Raw genomic sequence first — 20409 nt, 5'->3', positions numbered from 1 at the left:
AGATTGGTATTTGAATTCCAAGTGTATGCCAGTGTCCTGTGGTCCTGGAGTCTGTGACTATACTTCTTTTTATGGTAGGGTTTTTATAGAAATGTCCCAAATGCTTTATTTTTTATTTACTTATCTATTATAAAGCTTCATTGAGGTATAATTTACAAACCATAAGCTTCACCCACTTACACATACACTTCAGTGGTTTTTAATTTATTCACAGAGTTGTGCAACCATTATCACAATTTTAAACCATTTTTATCACTCCTAAAAGAAACCCCATATCCTTTAGTTTCCGCAGCCACTAATATACTTCTTTTTTTTTTTAAGTTTTATTTTGTTTATTTCTCTCCCCTTCCCCCGTCCCCCACTTGTCTGTTCTCTGTGTCCATTTTGCTTCATGTTCTTCTTTTGTCCGCTTCTGTTGTCAGCAGCGCGGGAATCTGTGTCTCTTTTTTGTTGCGTCATCTTCCTGCGTCAGCTCTCCGTGTGTGCGGCACCATTCCTGGGCAGGCTGAACTTTCTTTTTGCACTGGGTGGCTCTCCTTATGGGGCATACTCCTTGCACATGGGGCTCCCCTATGCTGGGGACACCCCTGCGTGGAACGGCACTCTTTGCGCGCATCAGCACTGCGCATGGGCCAGCTCCACACGGGTCATGGAGGCCCGGGGTTTGAACCACGGACCTCCATGTGGTAGACGGATGCCCTATCCATTGGGCCAAGTCCACTTCCCTAATGTACTTTCTGTTAGGACTGGCCTGTTCTGGACATTGCATGTTAATGAAAGACAATATGTGGTCATTTGTGACTGGCTTATTTCACTTAGCATACATTTTCAAAGTTCATCCATGTTGTAGCATGTACTTCATTTTTTGTTGTCTATTTTTCTTGTTTATAAATTGAGGGAACTGACATGAAAATAAAGCAAGTTGGATAGGTATGTGACTTAAAAATTTTTGAGTAGTTTATTAAAGGAAAGGGGAAGCATCAGTTTAAAATTGTACAAAAGGAAAAAAACCTCATATTGGACAGAATTACTAGCAAAACCAATCAAGGAGACATTGAAAATACAAAAATTTGCTTGACTTCAAACTGAACTGGAAACCCGTTGGAGTAGATATTAAACCTTTGTTGTTGTTGTTGTTGTTGTTGCATGGGAGAGGATGTATGACTATTTGATAGAGTAATTCCAATGATTTCTTTTCTTCTTGTCCCTAGCAAGGAAGAATTGAAGCCTTGTTGAAAAATCTTAGGCTCAATAAAACTTATCCTAAAAAGAATGGGAGTTAGATTGGGTTGGCAAGTAAAGAACTGGACACAGGTAAATATTCAGTAAAAGATTTATTACAGAATATGAAGTGTTGTCTGTGTAAATTTGCTTATAGGTTAGAGGAATATTATCTAAACATCACCAATGAGGTGGAACTAAAGGAAGAAATAATTTACACACCTGCTGTGGGTGTGGCTAGAGGTACAGGGACTATGAGGAATGAGTCCTTGACTGAACCCTGAATACTAGAAGTATTCAGAGGTCATTAGAGAAGAAGCAACTCTCGAGGGCAATTGTATCAAAGGTGAAACCAAAACTAAGACCACAACTATTGAGAAGAAAAATAGAATTATAAGAAAGAAACATCTGAAAAGGTCTAGAAATTGTGAGGTAAGTACACTTTGTTTAGTTTTGGTGGTTGGGGGGGAGGGGGACTAGGGAAGATAATTTTTAAAATGTTACAGGTTACTTAAAGTTTATCATTGATCCCTGAGCTCAGCTAATACAATTACCAGAGGGTTAGACAAAGTAGAGGAAGATAAGGAAGTTTAAGACACCTATAAGCAAGCAAGCTTGATACAGAAGAATAGTAGGGGAAAGCTCATTGAGGTTCAGGTCCATTTGCCAAAGTTTCATATCAATAATTCCCACCAGCCAGAAAAGCTACTTAGAAGTTTTTGTTGTGGTGGTCTTGTTTTGTGTATTTGACATCATTATAAATAACTGGTCAAAATTCAGGAAAGAATTAGAATTTAATTCTAGCCCTTTCTTGGCTCCTTATAAGTATGGATCTTCATTACATTTTAAAAAGAGCTGAGAAATAATCACTTAGAAAATGTGGGAGTGTCTTCTTTAATGTCTCCATCTGAGGGCTTTTTAAGAAAAATATATTCTGAGGAGATTGGTATAAACACAGAGGTTGAAACAAGGACTTTTTATATTCTCAGGAGATTGTTTAGTTATAATCACAGAGATTGAAACAAGGAATTTTTATATTAATACTCTGTTTTTAATCATTAAGTAATTAATGATGATATCATATGACCTATTGCTATCTCACTTGCCCAAGGGGTTTGAGCAAGAAATCTCAAAATTAAGAGACTTAGTATGGTGGTCTAAAGAATGGCAGGTCTTAGGTTTTGTTGTGGAATATAGTTAAGGCACAAAGAGTCAGTCACAATTACATTCTATGTGGTGTGAGTATTGGACTTGTCATGTCCGGCTTCTTGAGCTGTTTCATCAGCCTGGAATCATATAACAAGGTAGAATCACCAAATAGCAAAACCTAACTATGTGTCCAAATCATCTTTACAGGTATGTTTCCTGGTCTGGCCCTAAATTTACATTGGACAAAAGCAGATTTATTTCATAGCAACCTTAATGCTCATTCTGTTGCTAGCAGAATGACCAAAAGAAACCTTAAGCATATTTACTGAATAACAGCTTCATGGGATATGACACAGTAATGGAATGCTAGGAAGCGACAGAAGTAGACTTGCAGCTGTAAGAATGAGGATGGTTCGTTTTGTGCCAAGGCATTAGATGACAAGATGTCATTTCAATCATCTTTTCCTAAAGCCATAGCCTTTTACTGTGAACCAGAGCTGTTCTGTGGACACATTATGAGAAAGCTCTGCATAGACTATAGCCACCAAAATATTTTTATATGACTTTTTAAGATATAGTGCATTTATAAATGGATTTAGAATGATTCCAAGTAAGGTCACCAAGGGCACTTTAGTTATTATTAACAAGTTGTAACATGCAGCCAAAATATAATCATATTAGGTCCCAAATTGTCTAGCTAGCCATTTGTATATAGGCGACTTTGAATCATGGATATCAGTGCCAATTTTAGGGCTCTGGTAGAGTGGGTTTTTACTTTTTACAATAGGTTTGAACACTTTAGGGCTGCTGGAGAATTTAATAAGGGATTATTGGCACCCAGCCTCAAGTTCAACATTAATACAAACAATGGAGTGTGGATGATTTGCATATACAGCTTGTTCATATTATGATACGTATGAACCAGCATTTACTCTTGTGACTTAATTAGCGTACTTAAAAAAAAATCTTAAATCTAAGTAGGCACGAAGCAGGTTCATCTTTGGCTGTGTAGAAGAATGGAATAGTTCCATATACAACCCTTCACTATAAGAAAATACATTTCTTTTCCTAAGAAAAGGTGTGAGGCTATTTGGAGTAGCAAGCCATAATGGAGCTTACAAGTGGAATTATCTGAGAGCAAAAGTCAATAAATAGGCTGCCTGCCATTAGTAGCTATTTGATGAAGCTTGTCTAATCCTAATTCACATCCAGGTGCTGCTGTTATTTCTCTATGTTCATGAGCACCAAATGAATGTAATTTATTTTATTTTAGTATAATGCTGAAAATAAGCCAGAGTGATCATTGAAAATGTGATTGAATGTTCACCTGTTTTTATGCCTGGATAATACAGTATTTTATAACCAGACCAAAAAAAATCTGATTCATTTAATACTGCTAAAAAAGGACATTCTTTCTCTACATATGAATTTTGTTGATTCTTCTGTTTTCTTAAATGGAGAGTTTCCTAGCAAATTGAGTAGTATATTTAAATTTGTTAAATGAAAAGGCATTTCAGTATCTTAGCTATACTGCTGACATTTATATAGTTAATTCAGGCTTTAAGAAATAGAATATTCTCTTTTGAAATACCTTATTCGAGAACTTGAAATTAAGCCTGTGTTAAAAATTGTTCTTCCTCTTACTTCCGTTTCTTCCCTTTTGGGCCACAGACTTCCTTAGGAGGAGGAGGTGAGGGAGAAGTGAGTTCTGACTTTAGCCAATAGAATTTAGAATTATGTAGTGTTTACCTATTTTGCGTAACACAGGTCCACCTACACACATTATGAGGTGCTTAAGTGAAAGAACATTGAGCAGACAGCTATTCAGTGTGTGATTCCAAGTGCAACTGGGAGATGTTTTAATACTATCTGGATTCTTTTCCTCTGGTGAGAAGGTTGTCTGTCTAGTTTGTGGTGATAAAGAGGTAGGTGTTCTGTGGCTTAATTTTAAGTGTCACTTTGTCAGTGTTTCATGTTAGAGGTAAGGTTGCAAAAGGAATGAGTTGAAGCATAATTAATTATATCATTTATATTTAATTTTTCACATTTTTTTGATGTTCATCTGTAGAAGTGTGTGTTAAATATGAGTTAAATTTCCTTCTGTCTTAGGGAAAGGATTGAATAAAACTCAAGTTCCAAGGCTTTTGTGTTTTTAGGGAGGATTTACATTACTGATTTCAGTCTTAAAGAAAGCATAAGGAAAGTAACTACAGGTGTTTATTGCCTGCTACTATTTAACAGAAAACTGAAAGCTTTTCATTTTTAATATATTTCCTATTCAAACCATGGTACCACTTTTTGTTTTTGGTTTGTTTGGTTTTTTACATATTTTCTAATTTAATGTTGCCCATTGTTTTCTTTTGAATTAGAGAATTATGTTGCTTTCTAAAGGAAATTGCTTGGTAGCCAGAATGATGGTACCGTCATTATACTTTTGTTAACCGTTGGCAGCTTATTCAGAATCTAGCTCTTTGACCATAAATCTCCCAAGGTACACTCCGGGAAGAGATCTGCCTTTGATATAACTACTATTTTTCATTTATACATTTTCACAAGGCAGGGGAAAATACAAAGAAAATTTTAAAATATTGAGAGTTATGCTTCATAAGAATTTCAAATAATGTTTCTACCTGACCTGTTTGTTTTTCCTCTAATTTGATGGGAAGAGATTTAATATTTTAAGTCTGTTTGATACCAGGGTAGGAGATCTTCCCAGCACTGTTTATTTCTGAAGCATTTTATTTTTACCACTAGGAAAGGTATAATTGAGATTTTTTTCTTTCATTAGGAAACCATGGAAAGCTTAATCTGCTTTCTAGAATAACTGACATGCTGCCTAATAATATGTGATCCTTTAGATCCAATTTCTACTATCATTTTGAGGAGGAAGTATTCACGCTCTTTTGTATGTATAAAATGGAAGTTAAGTCAGTGACAAGTGAAGTTTCGAATGGTTGGAGAGAGTAATCGATCATAATAATTTACCTAATTGGGATATTTGTAGTAGTGTGGTAATATAAATATATTTAAAGTGGAGAAAGAGGAAATTCATAGAAGTATTCCAGTTATGTGTGTTTATTGTTTTCCTAATGAAAAGGGTTAAATTATAAGAATGCCTTACTGAGTGATTCAAAATATTCACTCTGCTGAAAAATAGATGTTCTCAACTTCCCACACACAATGTCTCTAAATTGCTGCTATAAAATTTTATGGGGAAAACATTCCGATTTTGGTCAAAGAAAGTTCAGCTGCTACTTTTGAGAACTTCTCATAAACCAAAGAGAAAAATTAAAAGCCTGGTAAAATGAAACTTTTGTTAATGAACGTCATAACAATTGTTATCTTTTAGTAATGATTTATCTCTATTGGTAGGTAAAGTTACTGTTAAAATACAATATTTGAGATTTATTTGTAATTTGAGTTTTTTACTACATTTTTCTTTTTCCATTTCTTTTGAATGGAGCTTATATGATATTGTAAACAAGGACTTGAAGTTAACCTCTGTTAAGGAGCAGGAACTATATGTACTAAATTTTATTTGATTTAGATGTGCTATTTTTCCCACCTATTGAGAATCAAATATTTTTATAGCATTCAATCATGAAACTAATTACAGTGGCTTTTGAAGTCTTTGGCAATATATCATGGCTTATTCTGTATTATAAGCAGTAGATAAGTAGAACTTTCTGCATAGTATCAAAGCTATTGACAAAGAAAAGATTATAAACATTCTTTGTAGATACTGTGAAGTAAATCTTAATTGATGGGACAGTGTCACCATAAATCAACCAAATATTTATTAAGACCTACTTTGTATGCCTAATTAAATATATATTTAGGTATTCAACAAGTACTTGATTTTTTTTTTCTCCATTACCTTAGATCCTTGGAAATATCACTAACTCCCACAGTTTGCATAGCAAAATCTATGATTTGTAGTAATTTGCAGTTTTCCTGAAGCACATATTTGAGTCCTGTGTTATGAACTTGGTTTGTGAAAGAAAGACATAATGTAAAATTTAGTAAGTGAACCAAGCAGATGGATGGCCCAGCATCCCAATTTCAATGCAGCATGTGAAATCAGTTTTCACAACAAATCTTACGAAGTGTGGAAAGTATTGTCACTCTTTTACAGAATGAGAAAATCATGTGATACAGAACTGGTTTGTAGATTTGCACATTCATGAAGGACCCTGGAAATACCCAAAAAAGTCTTTGGTTTTCTGACTTACCAAGCTTTATATTTTTAAAACCCTTTTAAAATGAAATATATCAAAATTACCAGACTACCTCATTTTCTCTTTCTTCTCCCAGCCCCTCTATTTACTCCCATTCATAAGCTCTTTAAGAACAGGATTCATGTGGGGAGATGGACAAAACTGAAATAACTTCAGATACTGCAAAAAAATATTTCAGTGTACAGCATTAATTTAGAAGCTATATTGCATATACTACGTGTTTTCCAATAAAAAATACACCTATAGCGTTCAGTAGCAAAATGACCCTAATGGGTCATACTTTTCTTCTCTCTCTCTCTCTCTCTTTAAAGTATAGTTCTGCCAAATTTTAGTCAATGTGTGGATCAGCCAGTTTGGTTCCTTTATTGCTCAGTCCAATGAGTGGCCACACTTGTGCAATAACGACGTTTCTGACCAAGGGGGCTATATAGATAGAGCAGTTTCAAACCAGAGAAAAGATGTGAGAATTGGCACATGCTGTGACTTGACAAACCAGCATAATAAGGAACTCTCTCACATCTTTAAGTTGTAAGATGGGTAAAGGAAGACCAACTTTGAATCCTGAAATCATTTTTTCATGTTTTGTCCTGAATGTAAAGGTTTCTTCATTTGTTTTTTATTTTTGTTGTCTTTTTTTTTTTTTTTATTGTCAAATAATTGTAATGTAATAGAAAAATTGGAAAAATAATGCAGGGCATTATATGCTTCCCTCCGTTCCTGCTAATGTTAACATGTGTCACCAGAGTTTATTTATCCAAACCAGGAAATTAACATTGGTACAATACTATTAACTAAACTATATACCTTATTCAAATTTCACCACTTTTTCCACTGATGTCTTTTTTCTGTTCCAGAATTCAGTTCAGGATCCCATACTGTGTGTAGTTGCTGTGTTGTCTTAGTCTCTTCCAATCTGTGACAGTTCTTCAATCTTTTGTCTTTTATAACCATGATACTTTAAAGGAGTACTGGTCAGTTATTTTGTAGAATGCCTTTCAGTTTGGGTTTGTCTAAATTGTTTTTATGATAAGATTGAGATTATACATTTTTTTGGCAGCATACCACAGAAACAATACTGTACTGACATGAGGGGACACATGATGCCAGAAATGTCTTATTACAAGTAATGTTCACCTTGATCACTTGACTGAGGTGATGCCTGTCAGGTTTCTCCCAGTGTAAGCTTACTCTTTTCCCCTTTGTAATTATTAAATATTTTAGGGGAGATAATTTTGAGACTATTGTTGTTGCCTGTTTTAACAAAAATAAAGACTAGAGAAAACCTACATTATTATAATCATAATGGTGAAAAATAGTTTTTTTGGAAGAGCCCATAACCTGTATAAGATTAATATGGCTTATTCATTCTGAGAATACCAAATGATGGCCATGGACTTTTTGTTCCTTTTTTTTTTTAATTTTGAAGTTTGATGTAGGCCTTAAGCATTTGAGAAAAATCCATTTTATTTTTTCCATGTTTAAATTTTATCCAAGCAACTTTTTAACTCAGCCTTAAACAATTGAATTACTGGGAAAAATTAAATGGTCAATATTGTAGAAGTCTGTCCTTAAACTTTGCCAGTGTTAAACCAGTGGTATCATTTATGCAAGTTCTCTCTTTCCATAATACTTTATAATAGGAAAAGAGTTGGGGTTTTGTTTTAGTTTTCCAGTGCTGCTTTCTGCAGTATTTTGTTTAGGACTTTCTTGATTAAACCTTGGGGGATTGTTAGTGTTGCTTTCTGAGAAGCATGTTATCATTTTAGGAGCTTTGCCCCAAGTATGGGCAAGGACAGTAAATGTTTTAGTATTGAGCTGTCTCTTTTAAAATATATTTTCTAGATGTGGCAGATTAAGTGATTATTGGGGGGCGGGGGTTAGGGTTGGAGAGTTTGTATTTAAATCACTCTCCGTCTCTCAACTCAACCACTAGAATACTGCCCTGCAGTTTTTTCTTGGCTGTGACTTTTTGTGGAGCACATGAAAACTTCTGTCCCTAAATTGTCTAGACTTCTGATATGTTTTTGTTCCTGACAGTACCAGGAAGTTCCCTTGGTACAGCAGCCTGCTTTCCCCCCTTCTGTTTCTTCTTTCTTTTATATTTTTAAAACAAGTATGCAAAGTCTGCTTCATTTACTGAAATTCTTTGTGTTGGTCCCTACCAGGAAACAGTTGACAAATAAAATGAGTGCTGAAAAAGTGACAAAGGTTCAGATAATCTCAAAAAGCTATAGTCATAGCTGCATAGTCGTTAATGGTCTATGTAACTGTTCTATCTTATATAGGTATCCTTTCTAGTCTCTTTCGTAAATGGTCCATAATTGGGTCTCTTGTTTAGAAATTAGCACCACCCAACCTTCTCTGAGGTGTTAGTGGTATCAGAAACCCTAGACTGCTATACTCCTTAGTGTCTTTGTTTCCTTATTTCCAAAATGGGGATAAATAACTTTACTTGGTTTAGTTGTAATAGAAATTAAAAGAATTCATGTATGTTGTGTTAGTATATATGGGTTTCGTACCTAGCTCTGTCATATATTATCTGTTTGGCCTTTCTGACCCACTCAGTTGCTTTATCTGTAAAATTCACAGGGCTATTGTGAGGGTCAAATAAAATAATCTTAGAGCTACTTCTCTGTGGCCATCCCAGGTTCAGTCCCCTTCCTTCAACCACTTGAGATTGCTTCAATATTAAAATATTTAAATGCACAAAACATTAATGAAGAATGAATTGCTATCAAGGCAAGATGGTAGTTCTCCCATCTCACTCCCAAAGACTCTTACCAATTCAGATAAAATACTGAAACTGCAACTATTTTCAGAGCTATTTGTCTTCGCTAACAGAAGGCTTTGTATTAGTAATCCCTTAAGACATCAGTATGATGATGTTAGTAAGCACACGTTACGTACTGTACTATATGCCAGGCACCATGCCAAAAATAGGGGAAATTCCCCTCCTAAAAACTAATCCTGTTATTCCCCAATTAGAGATTAGAGCAGTGATTCTCATGGGGGGGGGGGGGGGGGGGGGGCGGGGGCGGGGTGGAATGGGAAAGTGCTATTGACATTTGGGAGTAAAAGGCCAAGGATGCCTGCTGAGCCTCTTACACTGCTCAAGACCATCCCCACCCTCCCCCCCAAGTTGTCAGTAGTGCCCAGGTTGAGAAACCCTGGTTAAGATTAGGATCAAGGATTGTCCTTGGGGACAATGTTCATTGCTTTCCCATCAGATTAAAAATAAATAGTCCTTATAGGCCAGGGGTTCTTAACCTTTTTTGTTCCATAGAACCCTCTGCCAGTCAGGTGAAAACCACAGACCCCTTACTAAGTCCATGCTATATTGTGTATTATTTAATAAATTTATCATACCCGCACCAGTATGTCCCCACAAGAATAATGTTTCTTTGAATTTCAGTTTAAGCTCATGGACCTCTTGTTAAGAACCCCTGCTGTAGGCAGTAGGATATTGGCACAGAATTTGGCTCCCCAAACTCTAGAGTTAGCACAGGTAGTATCTTGGAAAGGGGAACATAGACTTCACTTCCTCTGCTGCCACAGTATTGAGAAGCTAAAAGACACTGGAAGCTAGAAAGCTCATACTACTGCTGCTGACACCATTGTTTCTCCTAGCCTTTCTCTACTTTTATGTAAAAATGCTTCTTATTAATCCTTTGATCATGGAAGAAGGAAGGTGAATAAATTTTCACCCTTATCAAGAAATTGCTATAAATTTACCTTTCCAGTCATTAGCTGAGTTGGTTTCATAAAATGGCTCTACCACAAATATACCAAAACAGTTCTTTCTGTTTGAGTCATCCTTTTGAAATCAACCACAGGGAAACTCTATAGTATAGATGGAAATCTTTTTCGTCAGAGATAATATATGCAACCCAGCATTATATTTTTCACTATAAAGAAGCATAACATTTTTATGTTTTAAAACATTTTCCTTTTTCTCTCAGTAACCCCCTTATGCCTTCCTTACCTACCTACCCACCAAAATGGAAGTGTTCAAACAAAAGATTGTATAAATACCTACATAAAATTTATTCTTTTCCTTGCTTAATATTTGTTTTGCTTTTTTTTAGTTTTCAGGGTAAGAGTTTTGTACTTGTGTTCAGTAGATGGTAAGCAAAAGTTGTGTGCAATGTAAATAATGAAATAAATATGTTATGTTGAGGGAGCAATTTGGACAAAGATTGATTTCCCAGTTTTCCTTCTTAAGGTGAAACTGACAGTTACATATTATAGGAAGTGTTCCTTTTGGGAAAATTTGATTTGAAAATGATTGTACTTCAGTGGCCTTTAAAAAACATGATTAGAATGTTAAATCAATCAAAGACTATCCCTAATATACATAGCATGAGTTTTAGCCATGGTCTCCCAACCCACACAGAAAATAATGCCCTTCCACAATATATGTAATTTTTTTTAAAACTTGGGATGGTTAACTCTGTCAACAGCAACATGCTTAAATTTAAAGGATCAAGCAGAACTTCAAAGTAATAGCTATTATAGGAGACAGCCTTGTTAGCAATATTTTCTCTTTTTTTTCCCTCCAGTTGTGAGTATAATTGTTGGCACTATTTCAAGTTCTGGGTGTGAGATCACATTGGAATAGAACTGAATTTATGTGATCAACACTGTACCTTAACGAGGAACAACAGGTGGACTTGTAATTGAGGAATTAAGATATACTTTATGTGCATAACTTATTTCAGGTTCTCAAGTGCATGACTTCAGGTGTTTATTTTGAAGAATTCTGTATTTTACCCATACTTTTTAAATGTAGAGAGATATATAAAGAGAAAAAATGTAAAAGCAAACCTATGTCTAATTTGAAAATATGTTGTTTTCTTTCTTGACTAATTGACAAAGGACTCTACAAAGTTAAGAATGGTGAATGTATGTCAGCTCTGCTTTTCTTCTTTAGTTGCTTGTCTCGTCTACAAATTGTTCCTTCTGCTATTGGTCAATAAAACTAAATCGTAGTATTTTGTATATTACTTGTAATTTCTTATGTTAAAACCAGATGGTTTCTTGTATCTTTTCAGCTCCAAAATTCTCATTTTACTTCAGTCTCTTCTTTTTAGAGATGAGAAAACAGATAGCTTTGTTCAAAGAGACCTAGGATTAGAATAGACCATGCAGCCAGCCAAATATGGGCATTCACATATCACCTTGAGATTTTTGCTCTTTCCATAAGATAGCTATATTTAACTAATTTTTAAACCTTTAAATAAAAAAACTTATTTTTAACGGAAATTTTTGTCTCTACAAGTGGAAAGCCAGTATAATTCCTATAAATAGAAAGTAACTAAATAGGAGTACAAATTTAAAAAGCAATGTTACTAAAATTTAATTACTTAAATTTAAAATTACTTTATTTAATGTTACTAAAAAAATTTTTTTTAAGATTTATTTATTTATTCCCACCCACTCATTTCTTGCAGTTGTTGCATCTGTTCATCTTGTTTCTTTAGGAGGCTTTGGGAACCGAACCTGGGACCTCTGATATGGGAGGGAGGTGCCTAATCGCTTGAGCCACCTCTGCTCCCTGCTTTGCTGTGTCTTGTGCTTTTCTTCTTGTGTCTCTGACTGTGTCATCTTGTAGCATCAGCTTGCCATGCCTGCCCATCGCGTCAGCTCACTGTCTTGCTTGTCCTCTTTAGGAGGCACCGGGAACCTCTGTTTCCTGCTTTGTTGTGTCTCTCATTATGTTTTCTCTTTTTCTTCTTGTGTCTCTTGTTGAGTCAGCTTGCCACACATGCCTGTCACGTCAACTTGCTGTCTTTAGGAGGCACCAGGAACCAAACCAGGGGCCTCCCTTGTGGTAGGTGGGAGCTTAGTCTCTTGAGCCACATCCACTTCCCTGTTACTAAATTTCTTAATTCTTTCTCCTCTTAGTCAGAAATGTGTGGAAGCAATGTTTTCAGGTTTGATGGCAGTACTTTATTGTCTAGAATTAAAGAAAATCACAGTTAAGCTTCCTGGTTAAGCTTCTGCCTAACTTTCAAAAATGAAATGCTTCCTGGGGAAGGAATGAGAGGGTATGAATACTTGTTCCTGTAATATAGACTGACTTAACTATACATTAGAAAATCTCACATAGTAATTTTTGGGTCCATATAGAACCAAATTTTTCTTTGGTTAATTTCAATTAATTTTTCCTTAAAATTAAATCTTTTACTTGAAGGTTTTAATTAGCTTAACATCAGTTTCATTTTCTAAATAGGGAATTTGATCAATACAGTTTGTTTACTTGAAACATTTCCACACAATTCTAATGTCTCACAGTTGTGGATATGCCTAGACGATGGTTCTGTAATCTTTTAACCAATATAATGAATTAAAATCTGGTCAGCAAATACAAATTCATCAGGGGAGATTAGAGGTTTTTCTAGCATGTTTGAACAGAGATAATATTTATCTTAAAATAGATCTTAAGCATATTATCATTTCTTTAAAGTTATTTAATAGTTTTTGAATTTCCTGACAATAAGTGTTTGTCTGAATTGCCGGGTTGACTGTGTATATCAATTCCAAGGAATAAAAGGGGGTAAAAAATATACAGGCCTTCTTGTTTTTATTCATTAGGTAACAAATATTCTGTGTTACCTTCTCTCCAAAAGTGCTGGTATATAATTCTTTGTGCTGTAGAAAAAGACAAGTAGGCATTTTCATCCATGAGATTTGTGGGTTAACTAGTAAAACCTATTTTTAACAAGTCTAGCAAATATCAGGAAGAGAAATAAATATAGGAAATACCTGGTTCCATTAAACTGCTAATGAAATAAACATGATAATATTTGGGGATTGTTTTATTATAGATTTTTGGAAGGAAATGTTAATGTCTTGTTTTTCATACTTGTGCCAGATATACGTTTTTTAAATTAAAATTTTCATTTGGGATAATTATAGATTCACATTTTTTTGTAAGAAATGATACAAGATCCTGTGTACCTTTTACCTAGTTTTCCCAAATGGTAATGTCTTGCAAAACTGTAGCACAATGTCACAACCAGGATATTGATGTTGATACAGCCACAACATTTCCTTCACCACACTAGAGTCCCTCATATTGCCCTTTTATAGCCACATCTACTCTCCTCCCACTCCCACTTCCTCCTTAATTCCTGGGAAGCACTATAATCTATTCTCCAATTCTATAATTTTGTTTTTCAAGAATCTTATATAAATGGAATCATACAGTATGTAATCTTTGGGGACTGTGTTTTTTTTACTCAGCATAATTATCTAAAGATTCATCCAGGTTGTTGCAGATATAATAGTTTGTTTCTTTTTATTATTGAGTAGTTTTCCATGGTATGGTTTTATATCATAGTTGAACCTGGTAAAGGATATCTGGGTTGTTTCCAGTTTGGGACTATTATGAGTAAAGCTGCTGTAAACATTCATGTACAGGTTTTTGTGTGAACATAAGTCTTCATTTCTCTGGGATAAATGCCCAGGAGTTCACTTGCAGGGCCATATGGTTGTTACACATTTAGTTTTTCAAGAAACTGCAGATCTGTTTTCCTGAGTGGCAATTTACATTTTTGCTTTTTCCATTACCACCAGGAATATATGAGAAATCCAGTTTCTCAGCATACTCGTCAGCATTGCTGTTGGCATTATTTTTCATTTCTTCCATTTTGATAAGTGTGTAGTGATTCCTCTTAGTGGTTATAATTTGCATTTCTCTAATGATTAATGATGTTGAACATCTTTTCTTGTGCTTATTTGCCATCTCTTTATTCAGCAAAATGTTCATGTCTTTTGCCCATTTTCTAATTGGATTTTTTTGTTACTGTTGAGTTTTGAGAGTTCTTTATGTGTTCTAGATACTAATCCTTTGTTGTATATGGGATTTACAAATATTTTCTCCCATTGTCTTGTCTTGTCTTGTCTTCTCATCCTTTTAACAGTCTTTGAGAGAACTAAAGGTTTTTTTTAAGTTTTGATGAAGTTTAGTTTATCAGTTTTCTTGGGGATCTGTTTTTTGGTGTCAAGTTCAAGAACTCTTTCCTTAGGCCTAGATTCCAAAGATTTTGTCCTATGTTCTTTCTAAAAGTTTTACAATTTTACATTTTACATATAATATCATGATTCATTTTGAGCTAAATTTTGAGCTATGGCTCATAGGTCAAGGTTCTGCACATGGGTGTCCAGCACCGCTTGCTAAAAAGGTTATCTTTCCTCCATTGAATTGCTTTTGTGCATTTGTCAGAAATCAGCTGGGAATATTTGTATAGGTCTATTTCTGGGTTTTCTCTTCTATTAATCTATAAGTCTGTCTCTCTGCCAATACCACACAATTTTGATTACCTATATAATAAGTCTTGAAGTCATGTAGACCGATAAATACTACTTTATTCATTTTCAAAATTGTCTTAGCTATTCTTTCTTTCCATATAGATTATAGAATAATTTTGTCTATGTCTGTAGAAAATCTTTTTGGGATTTTTATGAAAAATTGCATTAAACTTGGATAACTTGGGAAGAATTGACTTCTTTACAGTGTAGAGTCTTCCAATTCATGAGCATAGTTTTTCTCCATTTATTTCAATTTCCTTTGATTTCATCATTCATTAGCATTATGTAGTTTTCAAGTTTTGTTAGATTTCTACCTAAGTATTTATTTTGGGGGGAGTGGTTGTAAATGGTATTATATTTTTAGTGTTCACATGTTCATTTGCTAATATTTAAAAATACTGTTGATTTTCATATATTTATCTTGTACCCTGTGACCTTACTGAATTCATTTATTAAATTCCTTGGTATTTTCTTCACTGCCAATCATGTTATCTACAGATTGGGGACTTTTATTTCTTCCTTTTCAATCTATATACCTTTTATTTTCCTTTTTTTGCCTTATGATGCTAGCTAGAACTTCCAGCCCTGTGTTGAGTACAAGTGGTAAGAAGAGACCTCCTTGCCTTTTTCCTTTTCTTTAGGGGAAAGCATTCAGTATTTCACCATAAAGTATAATGTTAGAGATAGCTTTTCCCCCACCATTATCAAGTTGGGGAAGTTGCCTAATGTTCCTGTTTTTCTGAGATCATGAATGAGTGTGTTGAATTTTGTGAAATGCTTTTCTGCATTGATTGATATGAACATGAGCCTTTGATGTGGTGGACTACTTTTCCAAATATTGAACCAGTCTTACATCCCTAGAATAAACCCCACTTGGTCATAGTGTATACTTCTTATTTTATTTTTTAGGAGGTACTGGCATTGAATGCAGGACCTCATACATGGGAAGCAGGCACTTAACCACTGAGCTACACCCTCTCCCAATTCTTTTTTTTAATATTGCTTAATATTTTGTCAAGGATTTTTGTGTCTATTATGAGGGATATTGGTCTTTTGTTTGTTTTTTGTACTTTATCTGGTTTTGATATCAGGGTAATAGGTAATACTAGCTTCATAAAATGAATGAGAAGAATTTCCTCCTTTTCTGTTTTCTGGAAGAGATAGTGCAGATTTGGTGTAGTGTAGAATTCTTTAAACATTCAATTCTCTAGTAAACCCATCTGGGCCTGGAGATTTCTTTTTGGAGAGATTTTAAATTGCTAATTCAATGTCCCTAATAGTAACTGTATTTTTCAAAATACATTATTTCATATCAGATGAGTTATGATAATTTGTTTTTCAAGATTTGGTCTATTTTGTCTAAGTTATCAAATTTGTATGTGTAGAATTATTCATAGTGTTCTTTTTCTACCTTTCTGATGCTTGCAGGTTCTACAGTGATATCTCCTGTTTCATTCCTGTTATTCACGTTTTATATCTTTTTTCTGGTGTTTTTTGTTGTGTTAGTCTCACCTGAGGTTAGTCAATTTTATTTCTTTTCAAAAAGTCAGTTCTTTATTTCATTGAATTTTCTCAGTTTTCCAGTTTTCAACTTCACTGATTTCTGCTCTTCATCATTTTCTTCCTTCTTCTTACATTGAGTTTATTTTTATTCTTTTCATAGGTTCTCAAAGTGGGAGCTTAGATTGTTGATTTAGGAAGACATTTCATCTTTCTAATTGACTAATTTAGTGCCCTAAATTTCCTGCTCATAAATTTCCTTCTATTTCTTTCTACTGCTTTAGCAGTGTCCTGCAAATTTTGATGGTTTATTTTCATTTTCATTCAGTGCAGTGTATTTTTTTTCTTTTTGGTCTTTCCTTGAGACTTCCTATTTGACCCATGGATTATTGAGAAGTGCATTGTTTAGTTTCCAAGTGTTTGGAGATTTTCCTATTATCTTTCAATTACTAATTTTTTGCTTTATTCTGCTGTGTTCAGAAAACACATTCTGTGATTTAAATTCTTTTAAATTCAGTGAAGTTTGGTTTAGGGCTGATAACCTTTGTCTTTTAGTTGGTATATTTAAACCATTCACATGCAATGTCATTGATATGTTAGGGTTTAAATCTGCCCCTTTTTCTTTTCTATTTTCTCTGTTTCATTTCTGTTTTCTTTTTCAGGTATTATTTGAATGTTTTTAAAATTCCATTTTGATTTATCTATAATATTTTTTAGGGTACACTTTTATATAACTTTTATTACATTTGTATACATAATTTATCACAGTCTACTGGTGTCATTTCATCAGTTCAAGTGCAGTCAGTATACAACCCTTGTCTCCCTTTATATGTCCCTTTATTCTCCCCCATTTATAATACGCATCTTAAATATTTCTTATATACATTTTGGACCACATCAGACAGTGTTACAATTCTTGTTTCAACTATAAAGCATAATTTAGAAATCTCAAGTGGGAAAAGAAAGTTTATTTTATTTACACATATTTTTGCTTACCTTGTTATTTCTTCTTTCCTAATGTTCCAAAGTCCTTTCAAAATTCTCTTCTGTTCAGAGAACTTCCTTTCACCATTTTTTAAGCATAGGTCTGCTGGCAACAGATTCTCTTAGTTTTCCTTCATCTGACAATATCTTGATTTCACCTTTATTCCTAAAGAATGTTATTACTGCAAACAGGATTCTGGGTTGGCAGTTCTTTCCTCTCAGCCCCTGAAAGTATTGTGCCACTTTCTTCTGGCCTCCATGGTTTCTGATAAGAAACCCACTGTCATTCTATTTGTTTTTCCCTCATAAGTAAAAGATATTCTTTTCCTGTGGCTGCTTTCAAGATTTATTCTTTGTCTTTACTTTTCAGAGTTTCAATTATGACTTGTTTTAGCTTGGATTTCTTTGAGTTTATCCTGTTTGGGGTTTGCTCAGCTGCTTTAATCTATAGTTTCATATTTCATTTCAAACTTCAGATGTTTTCAGTCATTATTTTTTTCACATACTCTTCCAGCCCTGCTCACTCTTTTCGTGTTCCAGGTTCCAGTGACACAAATGTTAGATCTTTTGTTATAGTACCACAGACCCTTGAGGCTCTCTTTGTTTGCTTGTTTGTTTCAGTCTATTTTCTCTGTGTTCAGATTCAGTAATTTTATTGTTCTGTCCTCCCATTCACTGATTCTTTCCTCTGTCCTTCCTTTCTGCTGTCAAGCCCAACCACTAAACTTTTTATTTTGGTTAATGTATTTATTAGTTCTAACACTTCCATTTGGTTCTTCTTTATATTTTTATTTCTTCCCTGAGAATTCTTTTGATAAGACTTTCTACTTTTTTATTTCAAGCATGTTTTGTAATTGTTAAATTATTTTTATCACAGGTCTTTCAAATCTTTGTTAGAGCGAATATCTTTGTCATTTCAGTGTGGGCATCTTTCAGTTGTCTAACTTGGTTTTTCTTGTTGGTTCTTGGTATGATGAGTGATATTCTGTTGAAATGTGGACATTTTCATATTATGATCTGAGACTGTGGAAATTATCTAAAACTGTTTTCACTGGCTTCCTCTCTTACCCCTCTGACAGGGAAATAGGAGGTGCTGCCTCATTACCGTCAGGTGGGCATAGAAGTCCTGGTTCTCAGCCTGGCTCCACTGACACCTGTACAAAAGGGATCCTTGTTACTACCAGATAGGGTGAGAATTCCTGCTCCCCATGTGATCTCTACTGATACCACAGTGGGGTATACCTCATTACCACTGCCCTATAGTGAGTCCTGACCCTTCATTAAGCCTCAGCTGGCAGCCAGTAGAAAGAAGGAGGGGTGACTCTTTACTGGTAGGAATGGAAATCCAGTCTGTTCATGTGGTATCCACCAAGAGGAAGGGACATGCTGCTGGTGGCAGAGTGAGTCTGTGCTTCCCATTTGGCCTTTGCTGGAGCTGGGGACACATTGTTTTCTATGTTTGACTGGAGTAGAGCGCTTATTGTCAGATGTGTCTATCTTACTGGGCCTCCACCTTCCTGTTCCTTTGGCTGGAGAAAACAAGCTTTTTTTGTTGCTGTTGGGATGTTTTTTGTTTTTGTTTTTGTCGGTGCTGGTTGACATTAATAGGTTGTTGCCGCCTTCAGCTCCAAGTCTGGAATGTATTGAGCAAAAAGGATAGCCAAAAAATTCACCATTGTGTTCTTCCTTGGGTCCTGGTCACTTTTTCAAGGTCTTATGTTTTTATATTTAATATCCAAGGTTTTTAATTGTGCTTAGTGGGAGAAAAGGGAAAAGCACATTTTTTCCATCTCCTGGGAGGGGAAGTTCCCAGATTACATTTTGCTCCTAAAAATTTAAATGGTTGTTGTGACAAATTTGTAATTATTATTGGGGGAAATGCCAAATAGTTAGTGTACTATATGACTCTGCATAAATCTATGTTCAATATGACTACTAGAAAAAAACATTTTTATTTAACCTGAAATTCATTGTTCACATTATTAATTGAAACTTTTCCCCTCTAGGAGATAATGCAAAAGGTGTCCCCAAGCTCCTGATCAGTAAATATTTGAGAAAGACAACCAAGCTCATGTTTTCTCCTGATCAAGAAAATCATCCATCCAAAGCACCAGTAAAATATGGTGAACTCATTGTCTTAGGGTAAGGTTTCTCCATCTGATGAGACATAAAATTAATAATATATTGAAACTTCGGCATTTCTTTTACAAGTATTTATTCAGAATTTATATCCTACTTCCTTCCACAGGGGATTTAAAACTGCAAGGCAATATTACCAAGTGAAGAAATATTTTAAATTGTCCTATTTATGCCATCTTTTAAAAGTTCTCAAATACTGCATAAACTTTGTGTCACCCTCAGCCCCAGAGGGGGCAAAGGTTCCTAAAGATGAAATGAAAAAATTATCTAATAACACATAATCATTCCATATGTCTTCCCTATACCATATTCCAGAAAAGTTGCTTTAGCAGACTACCTAAACCCCCCTCCTCTATCCTCTGCTTTAAGTCATTTCATGGACTTTAGTATTTATTTGTTCTTTTGACTCTCTGAGATACCTGTTACTTCGAACTTATGGTCCAGTTGTGATGTACTTCTTGAAAGTTTTATAGGCATATGGTAATATAATGACTTGAGCTCAGGACCATGATGCCTTTTTACTTCAAAAGTAATCTCATCCACATAATTTCCATAGACCCAATCTGAAAACTGAGGCATAGGTGGTTCCATTATTTCAATTTCTTCAATCCAAATTTGCCGTAACTGTCTCTATTAACTAGAAAGCTCATAAACAACAAGTTGTAAAACTTACTCTTTCCCTGCTGTTCCTCTCCTTCTGCCTATAGAAACATTGGAACACATTTTAGAGTCAGGTTTGTACAGTTGTTTTAGAGAGAGTAAGTTGTTTCAGATGAGAGAGTAAGAGAAACTGGGGAGATAATATGGTATTACTGAGCTTAACTGGAAGTCAGGAATACTAGATACCTGTACTTATTCCAACACT

At 34.7% G+C, this 20409-nt stretch overlaps 1 protein-coding gene across 5 annotated transcripts in view; it reads left to right on the top strand.

Moving 5' to 3' along the window:
• Positions 1-20409, top strand: part of PELI1 (pellino E3 ubiquitin protein ligase 1) — a 61228-nt gene that overhangs the window by 28356 nt on the left and 12463 nt on the right. The window contains exons 1-3 of one of the 5 annotated variants that reach the window (XM_071208866.1): positions 4042-4257; positions 11168-11272; positions 19412-19547. In XM_071208866.1, the coding sequence (XP_071064967.1) occupies positions 19477-19547 (71 nt within the window). In that variant the 5' untranslated portion in view covers positions 4042-4257; positions 11168-11272; positions 19412-19476. Of the gene's footprint in view, positions 1-1211; positions 1315-4041; positions 4296-11167; positions 11273-19411; positions 19548-20409 lie in introns of those variants that run through there. The other 4 variants (XM_058278675.2, XM_058278673.2, XM_058278674.2 and 1 more) reach the window with 4 other exon arrangements.

This window comes from Dasypus novemcinctus, chromosome 17 (assembly GCF_030445035.2).
Source record: "Dasypus novemcinctus isolate mDasNov1 chromosome 17, mDasNov1.1.hap2, whole genome shotgun sequence".
Classification (NCBI taxonomy): Eukaryota; Metazoa; Chordata; class Mammalia; order Cingulata; family Dasypodidae; genus Dasypus; species Dasypus novemcinctus.
Note: the sequence above shows the minus strand (reverse complement) of the source record. Positions and strands in the feature narration are given on the sequence as shown.